The sequence below is a fragment of the Rhea pennata genome, chromosome 11, assembly GCF_028389875.1.
Source record: "Rhea pennata isolate bPtePen1 chromosome 11, bPtePen1.pri, whole genome shotgun sequence".
In the NCBI taxonomy this organism is placed as follows: Eukaryota; Metazoa; Chordata; class Aves; order Rheiformes; family Rheidae; genus Rhea; species Rhea pennata.
The window spans coordinates 12,174,171-12,187,561 of NC_084673.1; the positions used below are offsets into that span (position 1 = coordinate 12,174,171).

The window sequence follows — 13,391 nt, forward strand, 5'->3', positions numbered from 1 at the left end:
GTAAAATTCAGAATAAAATCACATTGCTAGATAACTCACACCTCCCCCCTCACACACACAGACACACACACTCTCTCTCTCTCTCTTTCTCCTCCTCCTCCTCCTCTTCTCCGAAGGTGGGTAGCAGGAGCCATGCAACATCTGCAGAACCGGATGGCAAAAGAGCAGGAGGAAAAATAATCTAAGTGGAGTGCTCAGGGGACACTGAGTTCTTTTTTTCTTTTTCCTTTTTTTCTTTTTCTTCTCCATCTTCTGTGTACCTGTGAGATTCAATTTCACATTTTGCTGAGCCCATTTTGGGGCATTTTATTTTTCTTTCTCTTGGGATTTTCTCCATTGCCAGAGGATGTCTCTTGTTGAGAGGATGCTGAAAGGAAGAAGAAACGAATTCTTTGACTGGCACTGAAGGGGGGGGGATATTTTTCCCCCACATTTTTTAGGTTTTTTTTGTTATTCTTTTTCTTTAGGAAATCATTAACGGGGGGGAGGGAGATTGGTTTGCTTTTTCCCTCCCCCTCTTTTTTTGGAGGGGGATTTCAGAAGATCCATCCTTCTTTCCCCTCCCCTCCAAAGATTTTTTTTCATCCTTCGTCTTTGTGGAAATGTGGACATTTCAGGCAGACAGATTGAGTGGAATTGTCTCTGCTTTAGCAGCGCTTTGTCTCGCCTGCTGTGCGCAAAGGTAAGGATTGCGATCCCAGGCTGTAGGGCAGGGGGGCTGAAACAGGATTTGTTTGTTTTGTTTGGGATTTTCTTCATTGATCTGTATGTGCAGAAGGGGAGGGGGTTCACTCTCCAAATTGCTTCCCCTTCTGCCTGCTTTTATTATTTCCCAGTCTGTGTCATTTTAGGGGGAGGAGGGATGCTCATACATGAGACGTGGAGCATGGAGCAAGCTCCCTGCAGATGGAGCCCACCTCAGCCCACTTGCAGCATGTCCTCCCCCCCCTCCCCGTATGCGCCTAGGGTGGGGGGGAATGGCAAAATGAAACGTTTTGCTGAGGAACATGGTGTCCATAGAAGCTGCCGGACTGCGTGGTACCAGGCTGTGTGCATACACACGCGGGCATGGGGCTGCCTTGGCCATGCCTGTGCCTGCACAGACAGTACACACATAGCCTCACTTGCATCCAAGCATGCTGTGCCTGTCCCCAAAGCCCTGGCTCTGCAGTGTGCGGGAGGCAATGCCTACATCTGTGCCTACATGCAGCTTTACGGTGTGCAAAATAATCATCTGTGTGTGCAGTTAATGAAATACATCGCTGCATGTGTGCATTCATCCGTGCCCATTTGGGTGCACACACATGTGTAACACAGCAGACTTGCAGGGCACGGCGTGGTTCACCTGCTTCTGTGTGTATCCAAATGTTTGTGCTGATACACTGCATACCCAAAATGCAGCTGTTCCTGGAATATGCATTGAACACTCAGAGGGATCCGAGCAACCAAGGGTGCAGGCACAGATCCAGCCTGGACAAGGTGTACAGAGCACACCTGTTTGCTCCAACACAGGCGTTCATCCACTGCCTTCACACCCAGGCGCAGCGCTGCATACTCCCCCTCACACTCCGCTCTCACACGTGTGGGCAGGTGCCTTTATAGCTGCGTGCTCAGAGAGTGCATGAAGTCTGCTGGGGAGGTATTTCTGGCATCTCCTTGCTCAGCCATGCACACTGAGCCATGCGCTCCCAATGCACGCATGCAGGTCCCTGCTCCAGCTTGCAGAGCTGTATATACAAAGATTTATGTTCCCATAGTTATAAACATGCACATGCGCAGCTTCGTGCCCACCTTATCTATACCATTCCTGCGTGGTTCACTGTATACAGAAACGCATACAGAGACATGCTTAGAGGGAGTGTTTGACCAAATAAGTAAAGAGCAGGGTCCACATCAATAGCATTTGCTCAGATATGTCCTTGTGTGTGCATTTATATCTGCTAATGTGCTGAGATTCAGCCATAGCCACATGTACATCTCTACACACCTTGCAGAAAGAACACTCTTCTCATGTGCACACGCCTTCCTTTACTCCCACACATCCTAGCCAGCAGCACACTATGCATGTATGTAGATGTTTGGCTGCAAGGGTATGTGTATTTGTAAAGCAAATGCACACCCACACAGAGTCAGGGACATAATATTCAAAAATTCAGTTCACAGGCTGGAGGCACATGCTTCCTGAGTTGATGCAGACCAGTATTTGCTTGGAAGAGCGCTTACATGCAGCTGTTTGCCCACAGCTGGGCAAATACATGACTTGGCTGTTCACTGGGAGGGAGGTGGCCTTAGAAATTAAAGAGAGCACCAAGAGAGAAGAGACTTTGTCTTTAATCACGATGACAGTTTACAGCCTCCTTGGGCTAACTTGTAGCTGATGATGAGGAAGGGCCCCTAGATCCCTCTTTTCACTCTGTCCATGCCTGCGGGACCTCTGCCACAGCTTCCTCTCTCTGCTTCTGTTTCATTGCTTATAGACAGGGAGTAATGCCACTTCTTCAGCTTATGGCCTCTGTGAGGCTAAACAGAAGTGCCTAAATCCCCTTAAGACATACATTCTGTGTCTATGCTAGGCATATAGATATATGAAAATCTATGTACACAGGAGTAAATATCTGGAGATGAACAAATGCTACTGCACATTATCAACCCACAGTGAACCTACAGTCCAAGCACAATCCAAAAATTCACATAGCTGCCTAGAGATCCACAGGTGCAAGAGGACTTTGCAAGCACAGGCACAGTTTTATGAAAATGCCCAACTGTGCATACTTCTGTGGCCTTGCTTTTACAGTTAATAAAACAATGTGATGAAGACCTATACGCCTACAAGGTGCACATGCAGGACCTCTGCTCAGACACAATGTCCCCTGGCACCACTGGCACAAGTGCTGAACAGTTTGTCCCTGGGCCAGAGCTGGGCCCTGTGAAGTGTGCTGTCTCACATTCACTGTCAGCTGTTCAGATGAAAAATCTGTGCACATGCACAGCCCAGGCATCCAGAGCCTGAACACACACCTAAACTTCCCAGAGGTCCCAGGTTCCCCCACCTACACCTGTGCAGAGAGGCTGGACACTAGGGAACCCCATTTTAGGCACCTGCAAATATCCATTTCTGTGCATCTGCGTAAGTAGCATCTACATTCTTTCTGCAGGCTGAGCAGGCTCTGCACCCACACTCACTTCCATGTGGACCTGGCTCTGGTCACACGCGTGCACAAACATGTTTGTGCACATGTCGCATGTGCTGTACCCTTGAGCTCCAGAGCGCTCGTATGCCTGTAAATCTGCGTTGTGAGGAGAGTGTGCACCGACTGCACAGCCAGGAGATCATGCAGATGTGTATGTATGTGTGTGTGTGTGCATGCATGTACCTGCATGGATATGCTAGCACAAACCCCCACGTCTGATGAGACACCAGGCAGAGGTAGTGCGGCGGTGCAGCCTTCCGGCCCAACTTGGACTGATGCGGAGGCAGTGCTGACAGGGAGACATACTGTTCTGGTGATGGACTGCAAATAGCAGTGTTTGCCACTGGCCCGGGATCTCTGTTCTCATGGAAAATAGGGGACAGAGGGCGATACACAGGCTGGATTTTAAGGTGAGAAGACCTATAAACCCTGCAGCATTGAGTAGGTTCAATATTTTAGCATCCTCTGTTTTCTGGTTTCTCTCCCTTAAATTTGCTTTGACTCCTGGGCTGCTTTCAGAGGGAGCTCCCCTCCTGCTGAAATGGCTGGAGGCACTGGAAGAAGATTAGCGAGGACAGCCACCCCCATCCTGCTGGCAGGCAGAGGGCAGGGGACACAGCAACCCATTACCCTGGCATACAAAGCCAAAGATGGACTCTCCTCCCTGTCGCTATCTCTTGGTTTGTGTTGCTAAGAAGCCACAGTGATGCTGAGTGATAGAATTTTTTTTTTTTACATGCCAAAGATTGGCTGTATGTTGTGGTTGTAGGAAAAGAGTGTTGGTGTTTACCTTCAATGACATGGAGAAATATCTGGGTGCACTGAAAAAAAATAGAGGTTGCATTGGGATGCCTGACAGTGTAGGGTACATGTGTTGGGGGGACAGAGTTGTGTATTGAGGAACTCACTGCATGACCAGTCTGTGTTTGTTCTGTGTAAGACAGGGAGAAAGTGTCCAGTGTGGTGGGGAACAGGAGTGAGCCTTGCAAAAGAGAGATTGCAGCAGCCCTGTGCGCAGAAATGCCGATTCTGTGCACAGCACACTGCGTGCGTGCGTGCGTGTGCGTGTCTGTACCCCATCTGCGGGCAGGGAGCAGTGAGAAGCCCTGGCGCATCGGGTTGGTGGCCACAGAGAGGTCCATGTGGTGACTAGGGCCACGCAGGGGTATGCACTAGCCTGGCAGGATGGCCTGGGACTTTGGGGAGTCCGGGCAGGGGGTTAGTGCAGGAAGAGGAGCCAAAAACACCTGCTGGGACACCTGTGCCATCACCCAGGACCGTGGGTGTTCCAGCAGCTCGAGGCAGCCCGGTGGCCCCTGTGCAGAGCGCACGCGGGTCGGGGGCCAAGAGCTGCGCCACAGCGGGCAGATGCATGTGAGGAGAGGGGAGGCCCTGCCCGCAGCTGCGGTGCCCAAACCCCGTGTGTGCCAGGCGCGCGGCCGTGCAGGCGGTGCCGTGGCAATGGCTGGCTGCAGAGCGGGACCCTGCCCTGGGGCCCGCGGCGTGACGAGGACTCTCTTCTTTTGTATTTCAGCCCATCCACTGGGAATATTTCTGTGGTGAAAGAGATTGTGGACAAATTGCTGAAGGGCTATGACGTCCGCCTCAGGCCTGACTTTGGAGGTATGGCGATCCCTGGTCGTGTGCTGCCCCAGCACTGGGGCCCGGTGTAGCTGAAGAGTGGGGAGCAGAGCACGGGGGCTGCCACTGCACAGCAGTGAGGCTGGTTTGGCTGATCACAACTCGCACCAGCCTGCAAAACTCTCCCCTTTGCACACTGATGTCTCCTGAAACCCTGCTGTTCATCAGCCTTCCTCTCCCTCCTTCCTTCTTCCCACTTTTCTTTCTTTATCTCCTAGTTTCTCCCTTCCTCTCCCACCACCTCCTCTTCTCCCTCTGTTATCTCCTCCTCTCTCACCCTGCTCTGTCTGCTCCTTTCCTTGCTCCGTGGTACCCATAGAACATGTCATCGCCTCCTCGGTCCCACACTAAGTGCTGAGCTCTGTAATGCATCAGTCAGTCAGTAAAACTCCTTTGGTCCAGGCTCAACTTTGCTGAGTCTCACTGAAGACCAGAAGTAAGGGGGAGGGAGGGAACCACTATCCCAGATTCACAGTTTCCACAGGCAGTGACTGGGGTGTTCCCCATGGCAGGATGTGTCTGGGGAACGTTTCTTTGGGACAGAAACACACTGATTTTCTCTGCTCCAGACTTCCCCATCTATCCAGCAGACTTAACCCATCCAGCACTTTTGCTGCTCCTGAGGTCATATTATTTTGCTGTTTTCCCTCCAGAGGGTCAGGGTGGCTGCTGGAATGGCTGTCAGTCAGTCTGTATCTACTGCATCTAGCGGGCTGCAGCGGAAAGCCCTGCCAGGATGCACCCCCCACTAACCATGTGGGATGAAATATTAATTGGGAAGCCAGTGGTCTTGCTGCTATTTGATAGAAGATGCTGGTATCTGCAGAAATAATTCTTGGGTCACCTATCCCACTCAAGAGTACTGTTGGGTCTGTTTATTGGAGAAGCAGACTGTGGAAAGCCCACAGCTGACCACATGGTGAGCAGAAGGTTGGAGTACTTCTGGCTTCAGCTTGCCAAGCTTGGCTATTTTTGGTCTTTCCTCGGCAATGCTACTTCCTCCTCAGAAGGAGGAGTGTGGACTTGGAGGATCTTCAGGCTGCTGGAGAACAGGAACCATATTGAGAAGTTCTTCTCCAAACAACTTCTGGGAAGCAGATTCATGTTTGTGGTCTCAAGAGGGACGTATGCAAGGGCCAGGTCAGTGGTGGTGCAAGAGAAGAATTCTCTTATGAAGGGCCTGGTCTGAGCTCTTGAAGTCAGGGAATATCCTCACTGATTTCAGCAGGTTTGGAAGTCACCCCCAATTTTCTGTGATACTATAAAATAAACTATCTCCCTCTGTAAGCTGAGGTCAGGCTTCCCTGCATTTAACACAAACCTGCACCATTCGCTCCCTGTTTGCTTACCTTCCAGTAGACTGCTCTCCCTCCCTGCACACAGTGTCCCCATAGCCCTCCACATGTCCTTCCCCACAGTGGAGCATGGGCTTTCAGGAGGGCAGCAGAGAGGGCTGCTGCACTCTGGCCCCAGTGGAGAGCTGCTGACTGCGGGAGATGCTCATCCCTCTGAAGGCATCCTTCCGTAGTGCATGCTGGTGCATTTGGGAATTCACTTCAATGCAGTGGGTTACTGCTTTTAGGAGGCTTGTAGCGCTCAGCAAGGAAACGGGTAGCAATGAGCCCCCCTTCTCCCTTCTCTCCTTTGAATGTGGAATACAGCTGGATTTGATTTAAAGGGTCTGTCCAGGAATCACCAAATGTCCCTATTAGCTGACCAGCACCAATCACAGAAATTGGCGCAGTCACATTTTACGAGGGGGAGAACTGCAGAGATGACATAAAAAACTGCAAGAAAACCATCTTGTAAGCTATTGAGATGATTATGATACAGTAAAGCAGTAGGTGATCTGGCTCTGCACAGGCACAAAGTAGAGGGGTGAAGGGTGATGCAGTGGGGAGCTGTGGAACTGGAGTCCAGCTGCCTGGAGGCATAGGGGTCCCAGCTCACAGCATGTGTGCTCTAATGTCTGGTGCAAACAGGCACACGTCCCCCAAGGGCATCCAGCTTGCCCACCAGGACATAAAGCACTCCTTCTTTCAGCCTGGGCAAGGCTGCCAGGTCTCAGTGCAGGCATTGCTGCCTGACCCTGCCAGCCTTGTGCGGTGCAGGAGTTGGGCTAGGCAGACACTGAGCTCCTGCTGACTGTGAGATGGATGTTTCTGGGGAAAACATTGCATTTTATTTCATTTTACTTTGAATTCCAAAATTACAAACAGCATTTTCCTCACTCAAGCAGAAAGACAACAGTAACCTTCTTTTCTGCATATATCTCACTGTCGCCTTTCACCCTTTCTTGTCCTTCTCTCTGCTCGTAAGTGCAAAATCCCAGCTGACAGTGATGGGTGCTTTTGGTACACATTATGCAGGGACACCCAGACAACAGCTCTGGCTGTCCTGCAGTAGGTTTGGCCCTCTACCCTGGAGCATAAGCTTCTCTGGACATAATTGCCCCTGCAGCATTTATAGAGAAGAGAAAGATGGGCTGAGAAGGGGATCTGAAAGCTGGAAATCTTTAGCATTATAAGTCTAGGCAAAAGAGGTGGAAGTTTCCTTGCACTGCTGTTGTCCCCAGAGCTCATCAACTCTCTGAGATCTTGGGCCAAATCCATTGCTAGGATAAATCCTGTGGGATCACTTCAGGAGCTGATCTAACCCCTTATGGCTTCTAGTTCATCTGCAACACTGCCATGGAGAAGGTTAGTCTTTGTACCCCTGCAAGTGGTGTGGGCAGCTGGAGAAGTAACACTTTGGGCAAAGCCTCAGAAGCTCTCCAGGCTCAAAATTAACCTCTCAGGTGAGAGGCAGAGAGAGCAATAGCAAACCCATCCCCACATCTTTATCCATCCTCTTCTACCCTTCTCAGTCCAGGGTTGTGGAGCTACTGTACACCTTTCTGCTCTCTCACTAGCTCTCTTCCAGCTGAAATTCATCTGCCTTCCCACATTATGAAGCTAGTTCCTCTCTTTCACTCTCACACCTCTCTTTTGATCTGTCTCTTGCTCACAGCCCTGCTCTGGCCCCAGCCCATCTGCAATGCCAGCCTAGGATCTGCATGAAATGGGTAGGCAGAGGGAGCAGGGATCAGTTCGCTGGACTCAAAGTGGTGATACTTCCCTCCTCTCCCAGGAGAATAAATGATTTCCAGAGGCACTCAAGGCCTCTATATTGTTGCCCTCAGACAAGGACCTGCCCCATGTCAGTCCACTCACAGCCCCCAGGATATGGTGCTTCCACAGCCCCAGTCCTCTTTTTTGAGAAAGAAAGAGAACTCCAGCTAATGCCAAAAGGAGGACAGGTCTGCTGGGGATTGCAGTTCACTTTTTAATTTTGAGATGCCTCGTTAGCTCTGGGCTGAGCTGAGTGGTTGAGAAGCATCAGCCACTTACTTTCCTTCTCTCTCCCCCATCCTCTTGAAAACCCATTAGGCTGATGAGCAGGCTGGCTCTCAGGGGTGGTGCTATGGCAATGAGTGTGACGTGCTCACCTGGGGACAGAGCTGAACAGGGGGGACACAAGGGAGAAAGGGGCAAAGTTGAAGCCTTGCAGGGGTACTGGAAAATGCTGGGACCAGCTCCTCCAGAAAGCTATTCTGACTCATCTGAGGCAGCCCAAGCAGATCAGGAGCAAAGGGATGGCATTGAAGAGGATGCTTCGGGCTCATCACGTTCATCATTTGAGGTGCAAGTGATAAACCCTTCCAGCTTGAGCAGCCCTTGACTGCCTCCTTTTCCCTCCCAGCCTCTGTACCCAAGCTCTAGGGGAACAGACAAGAGTAGCAGGGTGCTGAGCAGTGCATGAGAGCCCTGTGGTACAAGGACAGATGTGAAGGAGCTGAGCAAGGAGATAGCCTGAAGCAGAAAAGGCAGAGGGTTATTGCAGAGCAGGTATAAGGGCATATATATGGTCAGGACTGTGAGGGAGGATCTGGAACAGGCTTGAAGGAGGGATCTGCAGTGTAGAGGGAAGATTTGGCCAGTACTGTTGAAGACGGAGATCTGTGTCCTGATACTGCAGGAACAGCAACAGTGAGGTGCGAGGTGTTCTGGCAGGGCGTGTTGGGGAGCACTCTCAGCTCTGGGAGAGCAAGGCAGCATGTCTCACAGGGTGATCAAAGGCAAGTGTGTGGGATCCTACTGGCCCTGGTCAGGGAAATGGACAGTGTGGGGACCAATGTCTCCTTTTGGCACGTGTGTTGCAAGTGATGTGTTGCAAGCCAGGCCACAGTACAGAAAACAGGATGTCCACAGTTTGGGACTGGATGCATAGGGGCTGCTGCAGATCAGATCTGAGAAGCATTGCAGAATCAGTGGTGAGGGAGGGAGGGAGCTTTCAGAGCAGCACCTTGGTTATTGAAAGTACTCTTAGCCTCTCACTTTCAGAAGCATTAGTCCATAGGAGGAAAAAAAAAGAAAAGAGAAAAAGCAAATGAAGACTGTATTGCCTTGGGGTAGAGAAGGCAATGAAGGAATGGCAGGAGGATCCCACTTGAGCTCAGTGACTCAGCTGCTCTGTTGGTGCAAAATTTCCAGCTCAGAACTTTGCAAGAGTTTCAGACAGAAGTCTCTGCTTCCCAGGAGTGGATGGAAGGGGGGTTCTGTATGGTTTCCCAGCATCTTTTATAGATCTTGTTAGCTAAAAGCAGGTTGAGGGCTTTCTCTGCTCTTTGTCCCCAGCCCATCTAGAAAGTGTAGGATTCCTGGGTGTTTCTTCCCAGGGTGATGTGTGCAGTGTCTGCAAATACCTGGTGAAAAGGGAGTGATCAGAAGGCTTTGTGATTACACAATAAATCTTTGTTTCAGTGCCTGCGGGTCCAGCAGCCTCCCCTGCTTCATTTTTGACTCAAATTTCCCTAAAGAGAATTAGAACTAAGGGGGTCTTGGCTTCTCAAAGGGACAAAAATGAGCCTGTCCTCTGCTCTTCATCTGCTCTACAGTAGGGACCTGGATTCCAAGTTCCCACATCACCCTTGCCCCCTCTTCTTTGAGAGTTAAACCCCTCCTTAGCTGCAATATCCAGGCCTCCCTGCTTTCTCTCCCCTGCTCCTCCTGTCCTCAGCCCCTCTCTCCTCCCTCACTTGTGCACCTCACCCTGGATCTTGGTTGGTCCCTGCTAGTTCCCCAGCATTTCTTCTTCAGGTGACAACAAGGGCTACACAGAATTCAATAGACATGAGATGAAATCCTCAGCCATTCTCTGTGTAACAGCATCACTTGAAAGTCAGAATTGTAAAAATAAACGATTGCTGATGCACAAAGTATTGTAGTGAAACATCTTCAGTAGTTCAGGGTTCTGAAACCAGCAGGGCTGGGAGGCTGGGCAGCTGTGTTGGCTGGCAGTAATGCAGCAGGAGGCGGAGGGGGAGTGGGGCAGGACATGGAGCTCTGGCTGACCAGCCCTGGACTGCTAGAAGAGATCTCACCATAGAGGTGCTGTGCCATAGGAATAAGGATTTGGCATCTTACCGTAGCCAAGATGGGCAGTGTTGCACGATGTGAAGGTTTCCTGACAATGTCCCCAAGAAGCCTGTTTTCTATTGTGTATAACAATCAGCCGCTCTGGCTGTTTTTCTTTCTTTCTTTTTTTTTTTTTTCCTCTATATGGTTTGCTTGTTTTGACTTTTCTGCTTTTCTGAGGGGAGGGGGGAGATTTTAGGCAAAATGATTCAGGCATTTCTGAGAACAAGCTGAGGCATGTATGTGATACTATTTTTCTTCTTTCAAAATGTTCCAGAGCTACAAAATGGCAGCTCTTCCAGCAGGCCTGGCCCCAGGTGCATGCAAAGCAGGCAGGTGCCCAGGGCCAGCAGCTACTGAACTGACAGAATGATTGTGGCCCCACCATCTATTTTGCCTCTGCAACATCCCAGACTGGCAGGTGCCGCTGAGGGAAGAGGCAGGATCCATAGGGCAGGGGAGTTTGCTATGGGAAGGAGGCATCCATCCCCAGTGGCCCTATGCACCTGCCTCCCCAGTGGCAGTAGGAGCTGTAAGTCCACCTTTCCAGAGCTCTGCCCACAGCTCTCCATCTTGCTCTCCCTCCCTTTCTGATCCAAAATCATTTAATTCTCAGAGCAACCAGATTCATTTTTCCCTAAATGCTTCTGACATGCCTTGAACCAACTCTCTCCCACAGTTTGGGGAAGAGAATTGAGACTTCAGTGGGAAGAGACTCCTTCCACCAGGGCCATGTCCTTCATCTTCACTGTCCACAGGAGAAACTGCCCAAACTTGGACACAGGATTAATCTGAAATTCACAGAGACTTACTAGAGTGGCAAATATCATCCTTTCTTTCCTATACTGAGGCAGAGAGAAGAGAGCAGCTCAGGATTTGAAAGCACAGAGATGAAATGTGGATCAGAAGAAGAGAAGGAGTAATTGAGGAAGGAGAGGCAGGAACTGTTTGGGAAAGTAGGCTAGGGTTTAAGGAGCCATTTCATGGGGAGACTGCTGGGAATGGAGGACAGGCTGGACCTGGTGGAAGGCAGAGCAGGCATCCCAAGTGGAACAAGAGACAGGAAAGGAAGATGTAAACAGCACTGGAAAGGACAGAAGGAAGTGAAAGGGGAAAATGTGGAAAAGACTGTGAGGAAAGGTGGGAGGACGGGAGAAACCCATGAGAGGGAAGAAGCGGGTGAGCTGTATTTGGACCATGTATTTGGGCAAGAAAATGGGGATGTATGGACCTGGTGCTTTGACTTCACCTGGGAGGGTTTTTCCCTGCCAGGGAACATGGGGGCTGGGACACTGAGGAACCTGGGGCCTGGAGGACTGAGCATCCTGTGGCTGGCCTACCCTGAGGAGGGGCAAAACCATCTAGTCAGGGAGAGAAAGAACCAAAATGGATGAGAAAGAAGATGGGGACAGAAATAAGCTGGTAGGAGAAGACCTGAAAGACAGAAAGGACCACACTGGAGAGTATGGTTAGAAGAAGATGCTAGGCCATCTGGGTTGCATTCCATTTCAGAAAAACCCTAACATTCCCAGGTCCCACTATTCCTTCATGTTCAGCAAATGCCAGTGTAACCCAGGGTCAAAGCAAACGTGGGTATTCTACCAGGTATGGCAGTAGCCCTACTCTCTTGCCATTTGGGAGGGTAAGGAATGGGTGTTCTTGGCCAGCAGTCTTGGCTGCAGCTGTGCAGCCCCAACTTCCTCCTCCATTTACATGCCTTCTGGCCCCAGACCATGGGTCACATCATCTCTAGGGCTAATGTAGAAGGAAGATGACAACCTCCTGCTGTTATGTCTTACTTTGTTAATTCAAATGGCAGGAAATGAAAGGATCCAGTCCTTCTTGGGACATATGTGGATGTTAACACATTGCCACATGATGGAATTTCTATTTTTTTCAGTTTGCTCTTTTTATAGGAAATACATACTGTTAAAAGGTTTTTTGAGGGTGTAAAGTCAAACACTCAAGACTTCAGAAATATCAGAACTGAGGTTGTTTCCTAGACCTGGATTTGGTCCCTTTTTAAGTGTGCTTCAGGAGGCACGGTCTGCATCTTCCTGAGCATCTCTTCCTCACAGAGCACACGGCAGATACCATTTATTTAGGGAGCCATTCTTTCTTGTTTCCCTTATTAGAAAGGGGAACAGGCTGGAAGCATGGCAGGGGGGACTAGGTGAGGAGATCATGGCAGACAGTTAAGACAGGTTGAGCCAGGAGAGACTGGAGTGAGATGAATGTCCAGTGCAAAGCCTGGGACTAAGCAGGTAAAGACCAGCCTGGACTCATGCCTTCTTGACTGCTCTGTATTCAGACCTGCTGCTAACACAGAATTAGTTGTTTCTATGACTGCTGTCAAGCACACCAGTATAGCCTAAACATGTACACAGCTCCCCTCTGAGGAGTCAAAAGTATTCCCCACTGTGGGGTGCCTGGTCAGATACGTAATTTTCCAGAATATTTAGCAGCATTATATTCAGCATGCTGTATGTTCAAAGCACAGCTCCTATTGATTTCAGCCACAGCTGTGAGTGCTCAGCTCTGGTGCCCCAAGAGAGAGACATGCAGAGTTCATGAAAACCTGCAAGGTTTAGGTGCCTTGCATAGCACCATGTAGGAACCCCTGTGACACATCCAGTCCTGGAGAAAAGGATTCAGTGACCATCTTCCTCCCTTTCCTGGAGGCCTGCCCCTCACTCACTGCACGGTTATTAGCTTCTTCAGCAAATCAGGCAGTGACCCCATTGAAGATACTCTCCTTCACTATATAATCCTGAGTCATCCTCAGAGCAAATCCATCCTCTGTCAAACAAGGAAGGCGAACAAACAAGGATGTTGTGGATTGTTTTATTAAGAACTGCCTTTATAACATCCTTCAGCAATGGGCATCCTTACATCTGATATACATTTTGAGAGCTTACTTTTCATGCAGTTTTTTAGGTGCAATAATATTTTAGGACATTAGATCAATTCCTTCCTTCAGTGTGATAAAGCTTGGGAACTTCTCTTCGCATGTTGAACATGTTCGTGAATTCAACTAGGGACCCACAAGATCTTTATTATCATCCTTCAGAGATTGGAAGCTCTGACATAAAGTGATGGAGAG

At 49.8% G+C, this 13,391-nt stretch overlaps 1 protein-coding gene across 2 annotated transcripts in view; it reads left to right on the top strand.

The window, feature by feature from the left end:
• Positions 1-602: 602 nt before the first annotated feature.
• Positions 603-13,391, top strand: part of GABRQ (gamma-aminobutyric acid type A receptor subunit theta) — a 70,423-nt gene continuing 57,634 nt past the window's right edge. For both annotated transcript variants that reach the window (XM_062584497.1, XM_062584498.1), the window contains exons 1-2: positions 603-682; positions 4,726-4,814. In XM_062584497.1, the coding sequence (XP_062440481.1) occupies positions 603-682; positions 4,726-4,814 (169 nt within the window). The remainder of the gene's footprint in view (positions 683-4,725; positions 4,815-13,391) is intronic.